We start from the raw sequence: 19,009 nt of genomic DNA, 5'->3' as shown, positions 1-19,009 counted from the left end.
TGTTAATTACTATTTTGCACTAGTTCAGCAGAGCAATACTTTTAAGGCATCTAACAATCTTAAGCCTCTATGTGTTTCCACCTACTTCTATATCATTTGAGGAGACCATATTAGCTCCCCTTCACTTGTGCAGCAATACCATGAAATAATGAGATTTTCAGTCTATCATTGGAAATAGGAATAGTTCATCTTAGTATAATCAATCACTGTGGTATTTCTGTATGTTTCCTTCTCTGATCCCTTGCTAGCAAATTATATGTTCTGCTCATAAGTCTTGGTGCCAAAGGACATTTGCATGAGCTGTGAAATATATCTCGAAGATCATATATAGTATACTGATGTGAATTTGTTGCTAGAAATACAAGTGTCAAAGCCCAGTTGGAAATACTTGTTCATGATTTTGGATAACAAAATTAGAAGTGTTTTATTCATCAGCATCAACGTCCCTGGCATTGATGGACAAAACTTTAATAAGAATTAAAATAAAGATTCAAGGTAGGTTGATTATTTGTTCCGTACAAACTCACTTTCAAGTCAAAATTGGAGCATCAAGTCAATTGGGGCTGTGAAACTTAATTCTTTAATACACCCCAAATGAATTCATGGCTTGTGAAAGATCTATTTGGGAAGAATAGAAGATATAACTTTTGGACTAGATTTAATAAATGCTTAACTCTTTTTCCTCTACCCTCTGCTTCTGACTCTCTATATTACAAATCTCCTATTTCTTATTTTGAAGGCATAATGGAGCCACAGTGCAAAAAGCGAAAAACAAGAACACTTAGCACCTTCACTTGGGAGGTGATGCCTGTCCTTTCAGATGAAAAGTTATGTGAAGTTGAACTTCTGGAAGCATTTGCAGCCCCTATTATCAATAAAAAACAAACATCTTGTCTCATTAAACAATTGGCTTCTCTCTATCCACTGAACAACCTTCCACATATCAAAAGAGTAAGAACCTGCAGGGACAAGAGTGATCATCCTTTAGAAATCATCATTTGCCTACTCAGGGATATACCAAATAGAAAGTTCTCTCTCAGTGACCTCTTTCCTGAAGGAAAGGCTGATGGCATTGGACTCGGAGAACCTTTTCAGGTCAAAATACCAGCATACCAACCATTGACTAGATCTCAGTTTGAAGCAGCTAGCCAGCACTGGCCAACAACTTTTCGCGAAAACAAACAAGTAACTGATGCCCTTCAAGGTCACCTTTTTGACACTGAAGAGAAAGCAAAAATGCAGACATTTATGGAAAAAGCTATTGAAGCAGCTAATGTTGGAAAGAAAATGGGAATGGAACCAGTTGGTGCTGTGATTGTTAACCCAGCCACGGATGAGGTAGTTGCAGTAGGTCACGATTGCAGAAATGGACCAAATCCACTGCTTCATGCAGTTATGGTGTGTATTGATCTAGTTGCCTATGGCCAAGGTGGTGGTGCTTTTAATCATAACAAATATCCTTACTGTTATTTTAAGACAGTAGAATCCTTTCCTGGTGACTATGCAATCAACATTGGTAAACCTTTGCTTCCTTCAGATGATCATAGTCTCAGAGGAACTATTGTAAATGGGTTGCCCTACATATGCACTGGTTATGATTTATATGTTTCAAGAGAACCATGTGTAATGTGTGCAATGGCATTGGTCCATTCCAGAATACGCAGAGTGTTTTATGCAACGTCATCTCCTGATGGAGCATTGGGCACTAAATACAAAATACATACAAAAAAGGATCTTAATCACCATTATGATGTTTTTAAAGGATTGATGGAAGATGAATGTCAGTTTCTTTTGTCTTAGCTTTATACAGTTTGTTTTGCTCATGAAACAAAATGTTATTTTATTATGAATTGGAGTTTTTAAAATGCATTTCATGAAACATAATTTTAATTCCAATGGACTACCAACTCTTAAGAATTCCAAGAAAATATTTCTTTTGAATAATGATGTAATTTTTTGATTTTTAACTTTTAAACAATTCATACAAGTTTTTATATTAATGTACACAAAATCATTGCACTAGGCTCAGCAACAAAAGCAGAATAAAACTTCAGTTTTTTCAGAAACATAATTGAATGCAATAGGTCTGGGCACGCAATAACAAAATTGATTGTAAAGTTGGTACATGTTGAGCAGGAATAGTCTCAGGTCAGGAAACACTACTTTTTTCCTTGATTCAAACATATTTTTTTTAAACAGTTCAGGTTTTATCACACGAGTACTTTGCTGGCATTTGCACAGAGCAAATGCAAACAGTCAAAGAGCAGGGTTGAGATAGAACTAGGAGAGCGCATCGGAGGATGGAATTATAGTGGCTCAAGGAGGAGTCATCAATAGTGAAATGAGGAGCCGGAACCATGCTGTAATGACATGGTTGATTAAATGTCTTACCTCCAGTGTTCCTTTGAGTGATGTTGAGGTGCAAACAAGAATCTTAAAGTCAATAGTGGGGATCTATAAATTTGGGAAAACTTGGATGTGTGGGCCTCAGTTCAGATGAGAATATTGCTGTACTGCATGGTGTATGCAGAATAGAAATGGAGAAAGCCAACAAGGGGTGCTGGAGAAACTCAGTCTTGTATGACCTGAGGCATAAGTTACAGTTCCTACAGTATGGACGAAGAGGTTTGTAGAGGGGAGCAACACGTAGGGGATGATCAAGCAGCCTTGTTAACAGAACAAAGCTGAGATTTGGCCTAGTAGCGTACTATATTTCTACACCATTTGTATACATTTGCTTACTGGACTTGCAGTTTACAATATCAAAGTATACTGGCAAAGATTAAAAATCAGGCCATGACTAGAAGTAGTTGACCCTCAAATTATGCACATACTTGTGCCTCGTTCCTTCCCCAGAGACCTGGTCTCTATGCAAAAGCGAATCCCTCGTTTATACTACCCTTTAGAATACACAGTCCCAATCTCTATCCTGATTATGACAAAGATTAAAAGACAGTATTTCTTTGTTCTCACACACCTTTGAGTGTGAAGTTATAGTTCTTGGGTATTTAAAATCAAAAATTGAGAGAGGTGCAGAAGTGAAGGCAACCAGTTAGATTTGTGGACACCCTCATCTCACAGCTGTGACCAGAATCTTAGTGCCTATTTGTGATACTGAGAAAAATCAATAAAATCATTTTCATTTTGGCAGCATTCTACTGTCCACGTTATTTGAGCAGTGAATGAGGTGTGGTGCTGTTGAAAAGATGAACAGAATGCTGCCTGGGCTGGAGAATTTGAGTGATGAAGAGATTGGATAGACTGGTGTTGTTTTCCTTTGGAGCAGAGGAAACTTGAAGAGGGGGTACATGATTGAGATATACAAAATTGAGGGGCATAGGTAGGGTCGATAGGAAGTAAATTACCTCTTGGTGGAGGAGCAATGACCAGGGGGCTTAGATTTAAGCTAAGGGGCAGGAGATTTATAGGGGATGAGAGAGAGGTTTTCACACAGAGGATGGTGGGAATCTGAAACGGGGAGCTATGTTTGGTAACTAAATGCTTGATTCTGTATTTTTCATTGAGGTGGTCACCAAATCTCCCCAACGTCTTGGAACTAATTACAGCTATTTAATCAGAATAAAGGATAAATTGTGTATGCCAGTATACATTTTAAGCTTTGTTCTAAATATCTCAGAGAAGCAGATTGCTCTGATCTCTCTATACATGACTCTGCTAATTCTTAACTATCTGGAATAGAACTGGAGTGGCATGCTGGCCTATCAAAATCTAAGCAATTGGTATCATGGTTGGCACAGACTTGGCAGTCCAAAGGGCCTGGTCCTGCTGTAATGTTCCATGTTCTATTCTCGATTTTAGTCTCGAATTTGGATTAATAGCAGACTTCGTATTGATACAGTCCTCATTTGATGAACTGAACCAAAGCTCAAGCTGTTTAATTTTTGCAAGGGAGTGTATTTCTATTTTAGGCAAAACAACAATTCACTGCACAGTAGAAAAGCTGGGTAATTTCAGCACAATTTAGAAACATTATAGTAGAAAACATTTTCTTCTACTTATTTGTATTGTGTACCTTGTGTTGCCTTGCATATTCCAAGATCCAATTACATTAAATAGTTGTTTATGTTTTCTTTTCATATCTAATTTCCAACTTGGAAAAACCCCAAAAGGATCTTCACCAATAAACAATCTGTTCATATTTCTTTCTTATGGTAATGGTTCCTGGAATTGCCTAGCATGTAAAAAGTTACTCAGCAGAGCATGTGGAACACATGGTTCTTTGGAAATATGCTACTATAAAACTTGAATTTCAAGCCATATAATTCCAAATGAAGAGTTTAACAGAAACAAACACTACAAATACAGGATTAGACCCTTGAATAATCTTTTAATAATGGCCTTTCTTCTCCTAATAAATTTACAGTCATACTGTATAGTCAATTGCTTTCTTCCATCGTCTGAATTTAACATGACCATCACTTTTCAACATATGAACAAAGCTAGAGGAAAGTTAGGAATGCCAAAGAAGTTTGGAATTGAATCAGCACCCTTAATTTAAAGGGGAAAAACCAACACCAAATACAAAAATAAATGTAATATAACAATGAATCACAGCAAAATATACATTTATCTTTCCAATACTTAACATTATCGGTTCACTGATTCTGATATTCTAAATGGAGGGAGGCAGTCAGCATTCAAAATACAGCATTAATAAGTCAATTAGCAAAGTTTTAAAAAATATCAGCCATGATACCACAAGGTCAAAACTGTTTCATTGTTTATAAAGAATTCACTTTACCCCTAATGCTGTCTTATTTGCGTAGAAGGAACAGACGTTTTGCATTTTTGGAAAAAAGTGAAAAAAAAAAACAAGTTTCAAAACTGATGTTTATATTTACCAATGCTAAATTCTAATTCATAAATCGGATGTTCAAACGCCCAGACCAAACATGTGGTCTTAGGCAATGTTTAATTTTTTTGCTAAGTATTTATCTTAATACAGTATCAAAGCAACCTCGTTATTTGTGGTGCTGTTAATCTTGAATGGCAGACTGCAGAATGTGCTAAATCAGCAGGCACAAGTTGATGTGTCAAGAATTTGGGTTACTTATATAATTCCTTACAGCAACTCAAAGAGTAATGCTGTCGCAAGCAAAAAAGCATGCCTAAGGTAGCTAGACAACCTATTCCCAATACTGTACACCAGTGTCATTATTAAATCAGCTAAGATTTGACCAAGATCAACTGGGGTGATACCAACTGCCTTTCTATCTGAAGCTAGTTAGCTTCGACTCAACACTTTTTTCTGAAAGCGAGCAACAGGTTGAGAAATTAGCATGAGAATTGTAAATGCTTGAACACTGACAAATTGACCTCACCACTGAAACTAAATCAAAGGAGATCAGTGGTACAGATCAGCTGAGAAACAATTGGCATCAAATGATCATTAACCAAAATGCATTACAAACCACAGCTTTTCCAAAATACAATTTCATAGTAATTCCCTCCAACATGAATTATACATAGAAACCAGTATGCAAAGTAACATCATTTTTATAGATTGAGTGCATTTTGTCAAGTGACATTACATGGAACAGAAGTACGTATCCTACTATATATAGATTCCAAGTAATGAAGTATTTCATTTTAGTAATTGATAAAAGTGAAACCAGTAAACAATTGTTACTGGAATAATCCATGAAATGGATTATAATAGTTCACTGTATCTAATGTTTACTTTGATTTTCCACAATCTATCCCTGTACCATAATTTTCTTCACCTTCAAAGAAAACAGAAGCAACCATATACTTCTAATGAAGACTTAAGATGACAAAAATAATCTTAAAAGTCAACCTGTCAACCATCTTTTAATAGTGGCAGGGGCATTATCCACTGTACCTTATAGTAAATTAGCAACATGCTTTTCACTCTAAGAATCCTAAGTTGCTATATTTCTACACAATTCCTTTCTTTAATATACCTGTGTCAACTTCGTAAAACTGTGCACAATTTCTTCAGTATAATAAAGCTCCTTGCAATTTTAGAGCTGGGCCTGCCCAGATTCGAGGGAAGCTTTTTAGCATTTATACCAATTACCAGATTTCATTTGTCTTTTTCTCCTTTTACAAAACAAAATAAAAATCTGTTTTTGAAATGGATACAAACAATGAAAGTGGCATACATTGGACCGGTCAGTACACTCTAGTTAGAGGTAACAATACAGCAGATTACCAGCTTTAAGTCTTCCCAGTAAACATAACAAGCTAGTTAGAATATGTGTTCCAAATTAGTATTTGTTTATTCCAAGGATCCGAACACCATGTAGCTGAGGCAACTTAGGAATCAACACTGTTAAGAGAGATGCTGTATTGACAATAAAATGCGTTGGGTCATATTTGGTATAAAAACTGGCCAAGAAATACCTGCAAGAAATAAAATGATATTTAGAAAACTTAATTGAAAAAAGTAGCATTACATTTTCAGCAAAACAAGAATTTACAAAAATCCCTTGCTACAAATACCAATACAATTTTTAATCACTGGATTCTGCACCTCTATGAAGCATTTAAAAGACATATATGAGCATTTGTTAAAATTTAATTTGTTATTTACATGTTTTTTATTTCTGCAACGGGCTATAAAAGTAAGTCATATTGAAAACATTCTCAGTATCTTTCACATTTGTAGCTGGCGTGTATGCTTAAAGTGGAGGAGGACAGGAGAACAGATCCAAGATCTCTGTCCAGCAATGTGATGGAAATACTCCTTTCACTTCAATTCAGTTCTCCCCTTGTATGAAAGTGCTTCACCTTCCTTCAACAAAAGAGCTCAGTCATACATTTGAGCTTGTAGTGTACATTTCTACAAAACATTATCTCCTACCATTACAAACTGTGTTTTATTAAATTTTTGTTTTCAAAATATAATGTCCTAACAAAGCTGACCATAATCCAGACATTTAAAGTGGTATTTCAAAATTCTCAGTACAAGTAAATTCTGACTATAAAGGAATAAAGTCAAACGTTTTCTGGAAGTTCAAGTATAGTATATCAATTGGCTCCTCTTCATTACTCTGCAAAGAATTCCAATAAATTGGCTAAATGGAATTTCCCTTTCACAAAACCATGCTGACCCATCCCAGTTGCATCTTCTAAATGCCAAATTATAACCTCCCTAATGATTGGGTCTAACAGCTCCCCCACAACAAATGTCACAACTAACTGGCCTACAGATTCCTGTTACAAGTACAGGGTGATGGAGAAACTCAGCTGCTCTGGCAGATCTGTGGAGAGAAAAAGTTAACGTTTTGAGTCTGGTATGACTCTTTAGAAATTTCCTGTTTTCTGCCTCCCTCCACTCTTCAACAGTGGAGTTATATTTGCTATTATCCATTTGGAAGATTAGCATCAAAGCATCTACTTCATTGACCACCTCTTCCTTTTTTTCTCAAATATGCTATGATAAAATCAATCAAAACTCAGAGACCTATTAACACACAACTCCATTAATAATATTCAATGGCACCCCCTCCATCTCCACCTGAGGCAGATGTTTCCAAAGTCTTAAATGCTCAGGGAAAAAAAAAACTCATCTGTCCTTAAACAGCAATCCCTAATTTTAAAAGTGACCCCAGTTCTTGACTGACCAACAAGATGATATAGGTTTCAATTCTAATTTAGTTCTATATTATAAAATGTAACTTTAAATTCATTGTCTTGTTGTAATATGACTTTTTTTTTTAAAAAGTACAACCCATTTAACAATAAAGACAGCTTAGTGTTATCTCTGATGCAGTCTTCAATTTCAGAACAATATAGGAATTATAGAATCCCTACAGTGCAGAGAGAGGCCATTCGGCTCATTGGGTCAGCACCCACCCTCGGAAGAACATCCCATCTGGACCTAGCCATCCACCTTATCCCCGAAACCCCACTTTTACTAAGGCTAATCCACCTAGCTTGCACATGCCTGGATTCTACGGGGAATTTAGTACGGCCGATCCACCTAACTTACACACGTTTGGCTCGTGGGAGGAAACCAGAGTACCATGCAGAAACCCACACAGACACAGGGAGGACATGCAAACTCCACACAGTCACTCAAGGAATCAAAGCCGGGCCACCCGGGTTGTGAGACAGCTGTGCTTACCACTGAGCCATCTGTGGCGCCTATTACCATTAATAAAGTTGTGCAATGTTTTAAAGCAATCACCAATCAAAACAACACAGGAGAGCGAATGAATTATGAAAACGCTTATTTGTAGTTAGTTAATAAAAGTGGGTTCTTACAGAATAATTGGTGAAATAGTAAGGAATTTTCTGGAAGATGTAAACTGTACTCCATAATCCAACTGTTCCCAGTGTGTCAGAAGTCTTGCCTTCCCTTGATCTGGTGTTTCAAAGGGTGTCCCTTTGACTGCGTGCAAGAATACATACATTCCCTGCAGGTAAATAGAAGTCAATTAAGTTACAAGTAACAAAATGATCAGACTACAAACGGAAACAAAGCTCAAAAATAACAGATTTGTTGCGGTTTAGCAATTCTCCCAGGAAAATCTAATCTAATCTTATTTTAATTCATGAAACGGAGGAAAAATTAAATATTCCTTTTAGCGGTTGCCTTTTGGCTATTACCTTTTGAAGCAAGATTATATCTTCAAGGTTTTTTTTGGAAGAAAAGTTAAATTGAGAAAGAATGATCAAAATAACCCAATTATCAGACTTAGCTAAACAAAAGCAAAACACTGGACAAAATACCAAGACACTGGAAATGTCAAACAAAGCGTATTCGGGTCAAAGCAGCATCTGTGGAGTGAGAAACCAATTGAACATTTCAGGTCAATGACCTTTGATTGGAACGCTTGATTGCAGATCTTTCTACGTTTGTACAACCTCAACCAGTTTCAATTGACATGTATATGTTGCAAATTAGGATCAACGGGCACTCAGAGGCCTCAAAATTGTTGGTGTCAAAATGAAAATGTCACATTGGTAAAGGAAGAGATGGTCTTCAGAGGATGAGGCTCAGCCACAAAGTAGAAATAGCTTTACTCTACATCTAACCATGCTATACCCGGCTTTAAACAAAATCACAAATGTACTGCATAGAAGGAGTCCATTCAGGCCATCGTGACCACAGTGGTTGAAAAAAAAATTTAACAAGTATAATCCTACTCCTAAGTTTAGTCCACAGCACAATAGACTGCAGCACCTTATCTACACATCCAAGTTATTTTTAAATGCAATGAGAGCTTCTAATGTTAATACCCTTTTAGGCAGCGAGTTCCAGATCCCTACCATCCTTTGAATTAAAAGATTTTTCTTTAACTGTTCTTTAATTTTTCCGCGAATTACTTTGAATCTATGTTTTCTGATTGTACAGCACTACTCTACCAAAGGAAACTTGTCTTTCCTATCACTCTGACACTGTTTCTCAATTTTTATACACCCAGTTCTCTCCTGGGCCTTCTCTGGTCCACAGAAAATAATTTCAGCCAATCTTAGCCGTTTTTCTTTCAATCCTGGAAATAACAAACATTTGTTTGGGCCTTTGACATAATTGAAGGTTCCCAAGGTAGTTCACAGGAATGCTGTAAGACAAAATATAGAGACATTAGAGCAGACAACCAAATGCCTGGGCTAAGAAATATGGCTTAAGAGGTGTCTAAAAAGGAGGAAAGTGAAGTAGAGAGATGTAGAGGGGGATTTCCAGAGCTTGGGGATCAATAAGAAATATTATAATTAGGAATGCGCAAGAGGCCAGAATTAGCAGACCTTGGGGCTGTGTCGGTGGAATAGATTACAGAAACTGAGAGAAGCAAGATGATTTTTTTGACCTGAAAGCAAGGATAAGAATTTTAAAATCAAGATGTTGTTTTACTGAGTGTCAATGTAGGTGGGAAAGCACAGGTTTATTGGAGAACCAGGCATGCTGTGTGTTAATCATGAGCAGTAAAGTGACCGTGTTGTTATGAGGGAGAGCGTGTGTCTGTGTGTATTTTCCTTGCATTTAGTTGTCAAAGTTTTTAATGCCCTCACTGCATTCCAATTTTTCCCTGTTAATTCCATCTTTACTCTTTTTGTACTTCTCTGGGTTATCTGCTGTATTTATCTTATCACATATTAGCTCTCCTTTCATTGCCTTTATCCTATCCTGTACACTGCTGGAAATCTGGTGGGTGGGGAAGCATCCTGATTTGGGAGTCTCTCAAATTTTCTTTATAGGAATAGATTTATTCTCAACCCTCACTATATCCTCCTTGAAAACCTTCCACTCCTCTGAAATTGATTACCCTTCAAATAACTATTTCCAATATACTTTTGCAAGGTTACTAAAATTGGCCAATTGAAAATATTTATCTTTTTCCTTTTCCCTAAAAACAATAACCTATTTGAATTATGACCACCACCACCAATATGCCCTCACCAATACCCTTTCAAGCTACCCAGCTTCATTTCTTACAACTAAATCCAGGACTGCTACCTGACTTGTTGGGCTTGCTATGTTTTGGTTAATTCTTTAGCTTGATCATCCTAACCAAGTAGGAAGAAATGTGGAGACAAATATTTCCTAACTCAGCATGAAAATGTAAAGTAATTTTTTAAAAACATCAACTAGTTGAATGTAGAGCTTATACATTTTTAAAAAAAATTGGAACAATAGAAGCAACCTGACTGGGTGGGGTCAAGCTCCCACAAAACCAGGATTTTCCCCCCCCCTCCCCAGTTTTAGCCTCCAGTAACTGGGATCTTGAAGCTGGATGTGGAAGCTCTTATTCCTCTCCCTTTTACAGTTAAAGGCTGGGGGTCTCTTCCTGCTGTAAGAATTGCTAAGGGTATGTTTATGGGATATCACTATATTGGAACAGTTAATTAGTAGTGGTTAATATACTTTGTTAAGCATTTCAATAGTTACAGTTAGGCCAATTTTTAAAAATTTTTACTTTGTCTGCATTTTAATTAGCGTATGAATAAAATGTGTTTTGTTTCAAGCCTGATAGTTTTATCAATCAAATTGCATCCAGAATACAACACCTTACACTTAACCTTAAAAATAAGAAAAAGTTAGGTTCTAGACTATCTCCTTAATATATTTTGAGGGGGTTTGGTTTGGTCCATGACAATTCCAACAAGCATTATTGCAGAATAACACATGCATTTATTCCTGTCCATGGCCATCTAAATTAATTATTTCAAATAAATAATTAAATTTCATTTGTTGCAACTGCAAAAATAAAATGGCTGCAAGTTATTTATCCGCAACTACACAATATTCATCCAAATCTTATAACAATAACATTTGGCTGTGGTTATTGGATTCTTTTGAATGCAATTGCATAGGCTTTCCCCATTTGTTCATCATCTTTAAGTGTTAAGAAGGTGCTTCGCTTATTATGTTAACTCATGTTCAAAGGATTGTGAATCCTTTCCAATCAAATTTTGAAGGAAAACTTATAGGTCTATCAGGATTTGATTCTTAGACATTAACAATAATTTCTATGAAATGAACTTTTATAGCAAGTGCCATGTACACACAAAACAATAGTACAAGTGGTCAGTTACTCACCAAGTTGTGAATTACATTTGTTAAAGTCCACACAACAGGAACAGTGAAGAAAGGAATGCTCAAGAGCACTATATGAAGCATTCCCACACCAAGTGCATATGTCAGCCATATTCCACGGCTGTTCATTACTCTTGTGTTAGGATTCACTTCGCTGTGTGCAACACCAACGTTCATCTTTATACTGCAAGCATTAAAAAAAAATTCCTTGAAGTCAAGTATTTATTTTTATTTGAATCATACAAAGAACTTAATAGTCAAAAATAACTAACTAACAAATGATGAGGTTAAGAAAAGATTAAGGCTGTTCATGATTCTATTGGTAGGATTTCCCTCAATTTTTATTAAACCACCCTTTTTTCCAGTCTGTTCTATTTTTGTAATTTTTTCATTGAATGTGGATGTCGTTAACAAGGTCAAGATTCATTATCCATCCTCAATTTCCCTTGAAATGAATAGCTTGCTAGGATATAGAGGGGAGTCAAGAGTCAACCACATTACCTGTAGGCCAGATCAAGTAAAGAGAACAAATTTTCTTCCTCAGAAGGGCATTAATGAATCAAATGGGTTTTTCTAACAATTGGCAATTTCATGGTCACCATTATTGAGACCAGCTTTCAATTCCAGATTTTATTAATTACTGTAAATTTAAATGTCATCAGCTGCCATGATGATATGAGTAAATGCACCCATGAGCTTGGATCTGTGGTTTACCAGCTCATTTCCATTAACACTACATTATAACTGGCAATGCCGTTGCCCCCATTTATGAATGCATGCAGAACATTTGCGGCATCAAAATAAAAATAATCCTAAGATTTTTCAGCAACATACCAATAATCTTCTAATATAACTGTAAAATACTTATCTCCAATGCTGCAATGCACTTATATCTTGATATAAATTGTGCACACTATGCATTTTATATAAAGCCTTAATTTTACCTTACAGGGTCAAGAACATTTATGCAACGTGAACTGCAAAATTTGCTAATAGATGTAATGCAGAAAAGCTGATGTTTAATTGTACAGCAAAAGGTCATTTGGGCCAACCTTTACTCCTGGCTCCTTGTGAGACCAATCCAAAACTAATCCTACTGCCCAGTTTGGAAATAAAACATCCATTTTTCTTTTGCTGCCAATGTTTATCTTGTTTTTCCATGACAGAATGCAATGTTCTCTGTGCTATTTATGACAAAGAATTCCATACTGCAGACTTCCTGCATAAAGGCATTTCTTATAATCTCTATCATCACTATGATAATTTTAAATTAATAACACCAAATGGACTCTGCAGCCACAGCACCTTGATATTTGTGAAACCAATCTGAAGCCCATCTAACCTACATTATTCCATTATCATCCATATGTACATACTCTATGGCTTAAAATGTATTTTCTATAACTGCTCAGAGCAATCTAACTTGTTCAAACAATGTTAAAATTTACTTTCATCCTATGTATATTCCTATCTATAAAGCCCTAAGCGCTGGCAAAAATGTTTGGTTTAATCTCCCCGAAATTGCAGGCAGTTAAGCACATGGAACACCTACATCCCAATGTTCATCCACACTCTTCAGCCTCATTACACTGAATGTATGCTGCCACTTTTCTTTCCTCAAAATGTATTAACCACCACATTTAATAAAATTGCTTCAATCAGATGAACCTATATACATCTTCCTGAAGGTTTCAACTTCATTGTTTCTCCACCCACCACCAACCAAGATACAATAAAGATACAACAGCATTGGAGGCAGTTGAGATGAAGTTCACTAGGCTGATAGTAGGTATGGAGGGACTATCTTATGAAGACAAGCTGAGTAGATTTGCCTTGTATTTACTGGAAGACAGAAGAATGTGAGGCGACCATATTGAAACATACAAAATCCTTAGGGAATGCAGAAAGGTGGTTTCACCTTGAAGAGTCTAAAACCAGAGGGTATAATCTCAGAATAAGGGTGGCTAATTTAAGATACAAATGAGGAGTCATTTCTTGTCTGAGAGTAGAGAATCTATAAAATTCTTCATCACAAATGGCTGTTGAAGCGGAATCATTAAATATTTTCAAAACTGAGAGAGATTTTTAATCAGTAAGGGAATTACATAGAACATAGAACATTACAGCGCAGTACAGGCCCTTCGGCCCTCGACGTTGCGCCGACCTGTGAAACCAATCTGAAGCCCATCTAACCTACATTATTCCATTATCATCCATATGTTTATCCAATGACCATTTAAATGGCCTTAAAGTTGGCGCGTCTACTACTTTTGCAGGCAGGGCATTCCACGCCCTTACTACTCTCTGAGTAAAGAACCTACCTCTGACATCTGTCCTATATCTATCACCCCTCAATTTAAAGCTATGTCCCCTCGTGCTAGCCACCACCATCCGAGGAAAAAGGCTCCCACTGTCCACCCTATCTAATCCTCTGATCATCTGAATTAAGGCTTATGGGGAAATAGGAAGGAATGTGGTGGAGTAGACTCGATAGGTCAAATAGCACACTTCTGCTTCTGTGTTTTATGTTCTTCCCCACTACATTTTAAATGTTCAATTCTACCATGATTTAAAAGACAATGCAAAATATTTACCATCTTCTCCACATAGGACCAACAGCAGGTTATTTACTCATGACTGATTTATGACCTAACTCCATATTCCAGTTTTGGTCCTGTATACTTTGATACCTCTGGCAAACAAAAAAAGAATGACTAACACAGTATCAACTGCTGTTAGAAGATGAGTTCCAAATTTCTACACCCTCTGTATAAAGAAGCATTTTTAAGTTACTCCCAAAAAGGGCTAGCTCTCTCTCTTTTAACCATACCCTCTATTCCTCAAGTCCCCAACCAGAAACTCTGTCCAAAGTTGAGATCCTCATAGGACTTCACAAGTCACATCCTTTTGATAACAGGAGCTGTCCATTATCTCTACTGTCTCGTTCCAACCATGTAATGATTTCAGGTGGAAGCAAGTTTACTTATGTGAATAAATTGGAGAAGCTGGCGTTGTTTTCCTTAGGGAAGAGGAAATGGAGTTTTGAGAACAGTGTTCAAAATCCTGAGGGGTCCATCAGAATAAAAGGAAACAGACTCCCATTGATGGAAGGGTCAAGAACTAGAGGACAGATCTAAAGTGATTGATTTTAATAAAAAGAACAAAAGCTGAAATGTGGGGACTATTTTGTTTCACGAAAATTATGATGATCGAGCACACAGAATGTGATATCTGATTAAATCAAAACTTTCACTGGGAATTAGAGGAAAATAAAATGCAGGGCTTCAAAGAAGGGTGGGACAATGATGCTATCTGAGTTGCTCCTGAAAAAAAAAAGGACAGACTTGACAGGTTAAATCACCCCTATCTGTGCTGTAACTTTTCTATGACTTCCCATCATTATTCAGTTAATTTGATGGAAAAGTTACCAAATAGGTTAAATTGGGAGTGAACTTCACTCTTACCCAGGCTAGCATCTTACATCTAACTATCCTTTCTTCAATTTTATACTGAATCTGTCTATTATGACTAGCATCTACTTATACTGCTTGATTCTGGGAAGTAAAGTGATGTTTCTCTCTTTGTTGGACAAGAGACATGACCCAAAAGGGAAACTGTACTCATTTAACTTAAACAATCTGTATTTAAAAGTTCAATATCAGCGTTTCACCAGCATCTCCAACCTTACTTCAGCTGTCAACATATCCTTCCAGTCCTTCATTAATCACCTGAATTATCTTTACACTGGTTTAAATTGAGATTTCACCTGATGTCATTGCTCTGTTATTCTGGTACATATCAAAATTTATTGTTAATGATAGGCTTGGGACAGTGATTGAAAACTCATTTACCAATCAGAAGGTTATGGGTTCAAGTCTGCCATCCAAGATTTTAGTATGTAAAGTAGTGACATCTCAGTGAAGTATTCAATACGTGTTCCACTGTCAAAACAGTCTTTCAGATAAGACAGTGAACAAATTCACGGCACTAGATTGAGAGTCTTAGGGATGTACAGCATGGAAACACACCTTTGGTCCAACGCGTCCATGCTGACCAGATATCCCAAATAAATCTAGTCCCCTTTGCCTCATTTGGCCCATATCTGTCTAAACCCTTCCTATTCATATACACATCCAGATGCCTTTTAAATGTTGTAATTGTACCAGCCCTCAACACTTCCTCTGGCAGCTCATTCCATACACACACCACCCTCTGCGTGAAAATGTTGCCCCTTAGGTCCCTTTTAAATCCTTCCCCTCTCACCTTAAAGCTATGCCCTCTAGTTTTAGACTCCCCCACCCTAGGGAAAATACCTTGTCCATTTATCCTCTGCATGCCCCTCATGATTCTATAAACCTCTATAAGTTCAGCCCCAGCCTATTCAGCCCCTCCCTATAGCTCAAACCTGGCAACATCTTTGTAAATCTTTTCTGAACTCTTTCAAGTTTCGCAACATCCTTCCTATAGCAGGGAGACCACAATTGCACACAGTATTCCAAAAGTGGCCGAACTAATTTCCCGTACAGCCGCAACAGGACTTTCCAAATCCCATATTCAATGCACTGACCAATAAGGCAAGCATACCAAATGCCTTGTTCACTATCCTATCAACCTGCAACTCCACTTTCAAGGAACTATGAACCTGCACTCCATGGTCTCCTTGTTCAGCAACGCTTCCCAGGACTTACCATTAAGTGTATACGTTCTGCTCTGATTTGTTTTTCCAAAATGCAGCACCTCATATTTACCTAAATTAAGTTCCATCTGCCATTTCTCAGCCCACTAGCCCATCTGATCAAGATCCCATTGTACTCTGAGGTAACCTTCTTTGCTGTCCACTACACCTCCAATTTTGAGTTCCTTCAGTGTCTTGGCTAATATTTATCCCTCAACCAACATCACAAACAGATCATCTTGTAATTGCCTCATTGCTGTGCACAAACTGGCTGCTCAAATACCATACATTGCAACAGTGGATGGTTGGTGTGCCTATCTCTGAGTCAGGAGACCTGGATTCAAGTCCCACCTGCTCTAAAGGTCAGAGTCATAGTCCTACTGCACAGAAACAGACCCTTCTGTGCAACTTGTCCATGCCGACCAATTCTCCTAAATTAGTCTAGTCCCATTTACCAGCATTTGCCCCATATCTAAACCCTTCCAATTCATATACCCATTCAGATGCCTTTTAAATGATGTACCTGTACCAGCCTCCACCACTTCCTCTGGCAGCTCATTCCATACACGCACCACCCTCTGCATGAAAAAGTTGCCCCTTAGGGTCCCTTTTAAATCTTTCCCCTCTCACCTTAAACCTATTACGTCTAGTTTTAGACTCCCCTACACTGGGAAAAAAGACTTTGGCTATTCACCCTATCCTCAGATTTTATAAACCTCTACAAGTCACCCCTCAGCCTCCAACACTCCAGAGAAAATTGCCTCAGCTTATTTAGCCTCTCCCTCTCGCTCAAACCCAGTAACATCCTTGTAAATCTTTTCTGAACTCTTTCAAGAGTCACAACATCTTTCCTATACCAGGGAGATCAGACTGAATACAATATTCCAAAAATGGCCTAACCAATGTCCTGTACAGCCGCAACATGACATCTCAACTCCTATACTTGATGCACTGAACAATAATTGCAAGCTTACCAAATGCCGCCTTCACTACCCTATCTACCTGTGACTTCACCTTCAAAGAACTATGTACCTTCACCCCAAGGTCCCTTTGTTTGACAACACTCCCCAACACCCTACCATTAAGTGTATGCATCCTGCCCTGATTTGCCTTAGCAAAACACAACTGCTCACATTTATCTAAATTAAACTCTATCTGCCATCCCTTGGCCTATTGCCCCATTGTATGCCGAGGTAACTTTTGCTGTCCACTACAACACCAATTTTGGTGTCATCTGCTAACTTACTAACCATTCCTCTTATATTTACATCCAAATCATTAATACAGATGACAAAAAGCAGTGGACCCAGCACCGATCCTTGCGGGACCTCGCTGATCACAGGCCTCCAGTCTGAAAAGAAACCCTCCACCACCCTCTGTCTCCAACGTTCAAGACAATTTTGTATCCAAATGTCTAGATCATCCTGGATTCCATGTGAAGTAACTTTGCTAACCAGCCTACCATGCGGAACACTGTAAAACACCTTGATGTCCAGATGGACAATCTCTACTGTTCTGGCTTCAAAAATCTTCTTTGTCACTGATAACATCTCTGAACAGGTTGGTACAGGAAATATCTGCAATAGTAGATGCACTTCAAAAGTATCTCATGGCTTGGGTAGCACTTTGGGTTGTCCTGAAGTTGTGAAATGCCCAACAAATGCCATTTCATTCCTTTCCTCCCCCTCTCATTTTCACTGTTTGTTAGAACATAATACAACTCAAGAATGATAACATTTTAACTCCTAGCTACATGGATTTTTAAGAAAATTAGCTTAACCCACAGGAAATTTTTGTCTAATAGCTCTTTATTAGCACAGCTGCACCACATTTTTTCTTGAAATGGTTTTGAGGAGACATTTTAACTTTCAAGCCAAACTTACACAGGTCAGTTATAGCTGCTATTACAGTATATAGTTACTAATGCTTTCAACGTTCACATCTATTGTTTAACGTTGTATTCTTCCAGAAATACTGCTTAATCCAGATTCCAAATGATATAATTGCGTCTTCTAAAAGTAAAACCCGCATTCCCTTCCAATAATTTAAATTTCTTTCATGTTAAAGTCTCCGGTTAAAAGATTTTAAAGGCTTAATACGTAGATTCAAAATATCAAAGAATTGGCAATTTAGAAAAAAAAAATCTTATTTTGAAAGGTCGTCCAACAGCCACACGTAAGCAAAATCAAGAACAAAAAGGCAAGTTGTGCTGTTTGTGTCTACACTTTTACTGTTTAAACGAAAAGGAAACTCCCATCAATCTGAAATACGATCACAGTCTACGGCTGATCTGACATCTTGCCCAACTGTACTTTCGATATCATATTCAGCAGGGGAATAATAAATACTTTTCTCATCTCTACTTCAATACAGAATTTTTGCCAACATTGGCCATGCAGGTACAGTATGACATTCTTTACCTAATACTCGAGGCTGTAAGCTGGCGATCAAACTAACCCAACAAACGCCGTCTTTAAAACCGCTGAAACCTTATGCAACTTGCAATCACACCAGCGGCTTGGGCTGAAGGGGGAGGGCAGCCATAAACAAAAGGCCGCGAAGAACAACAGGAGGTGGTGGGAGAAAAGGCAGAGAAGGAGCGGGACTCAGAGCCCAGATATCACCGGGAGGAGGAGACAGGCAGGTTAGGAGTGAGGTTGATGCAGACACCTAGCGATAGGTACTGACTACCACAGCGATGTCGAACTTCTAACTCCCCCGACCTCACTATCAGCCTCCAGGGAACCGGATGGAAACAGAGGGGCCAACGGAAGGTAGGTCACGTCACTTGACTGACAGATATGACC

At 37.7% G+C, this 19,009-nt stretch overlaps 2 protein-coding genes across 2 annotated transcripts; one reads left to right on the top strand and one right to left on the bottom strand.

Moving 5' to 3' along the window:
* The first annotated feature begins 27 nt into the window (after positions 1-27).
* Positions 28-4,163, top strand: adat3 (adenosine deaminase tRNA specific 3). Its single transcript, XM_020535357.2, has 2 exons — positions 28-495; positions 740-4,163. Exons 1-2 carry the CDS (start codon positions 456-458, stop codon positions 1,798-1,800), a joined length of 1,101 nt encoding a protein of 366 aa, XP_020390946.2. The 5' UTR covers positions 28-455; the 3' UTR covers positions 1,801-4,163.
* Positions 4,164-4,328: 165 nt separating this feature from the next.
* ormdl1 (ORMDL sphingolipid biosynthesis regulator 1) lies at positions 4,329-18,987 on the bottom strand. Its single transcript, XM_020535344.2, has 4 exons — positions 18,623-18,987; positions 11,531-11,711; positions 8,254-8,405; positions 4,329-6,387 (listed from the first exon to the last, which is right to left on the bottom strand). The coding sequence occupies exons 2-4, from the start codon at positions 11,702-11,704 to the stop codon at positions 6,252-6,254; spliced, it is 462 nt and encodes a 153-aa protein (XP_020390933.1). The 5' UTR covers positions 11,705-11,711; positions 18,623-18,987; the 3' UTR covers positions 4,329-6,251.
* Between the last annotated feature and the right edge of the window lie 22 nt (positions 18,988-19,009).

This window comes from Rhincodon typus, chromosome 7 (assembly GCF_021869965.1).
Source record: "Rhincodon typus isolate 14 chromosome 7, sRhiTyp1.1, whole genome shotgun sequence".
NCBI lineage: Eukaryota > Metazoa > Chordata > Chondrichthyes > Orectolobiformes > Rhincodontidae > Rhincodon > Rhincodon typus.
This window is presented reverse-complemented; position numbering and strand designations above follow the sequence as displayed.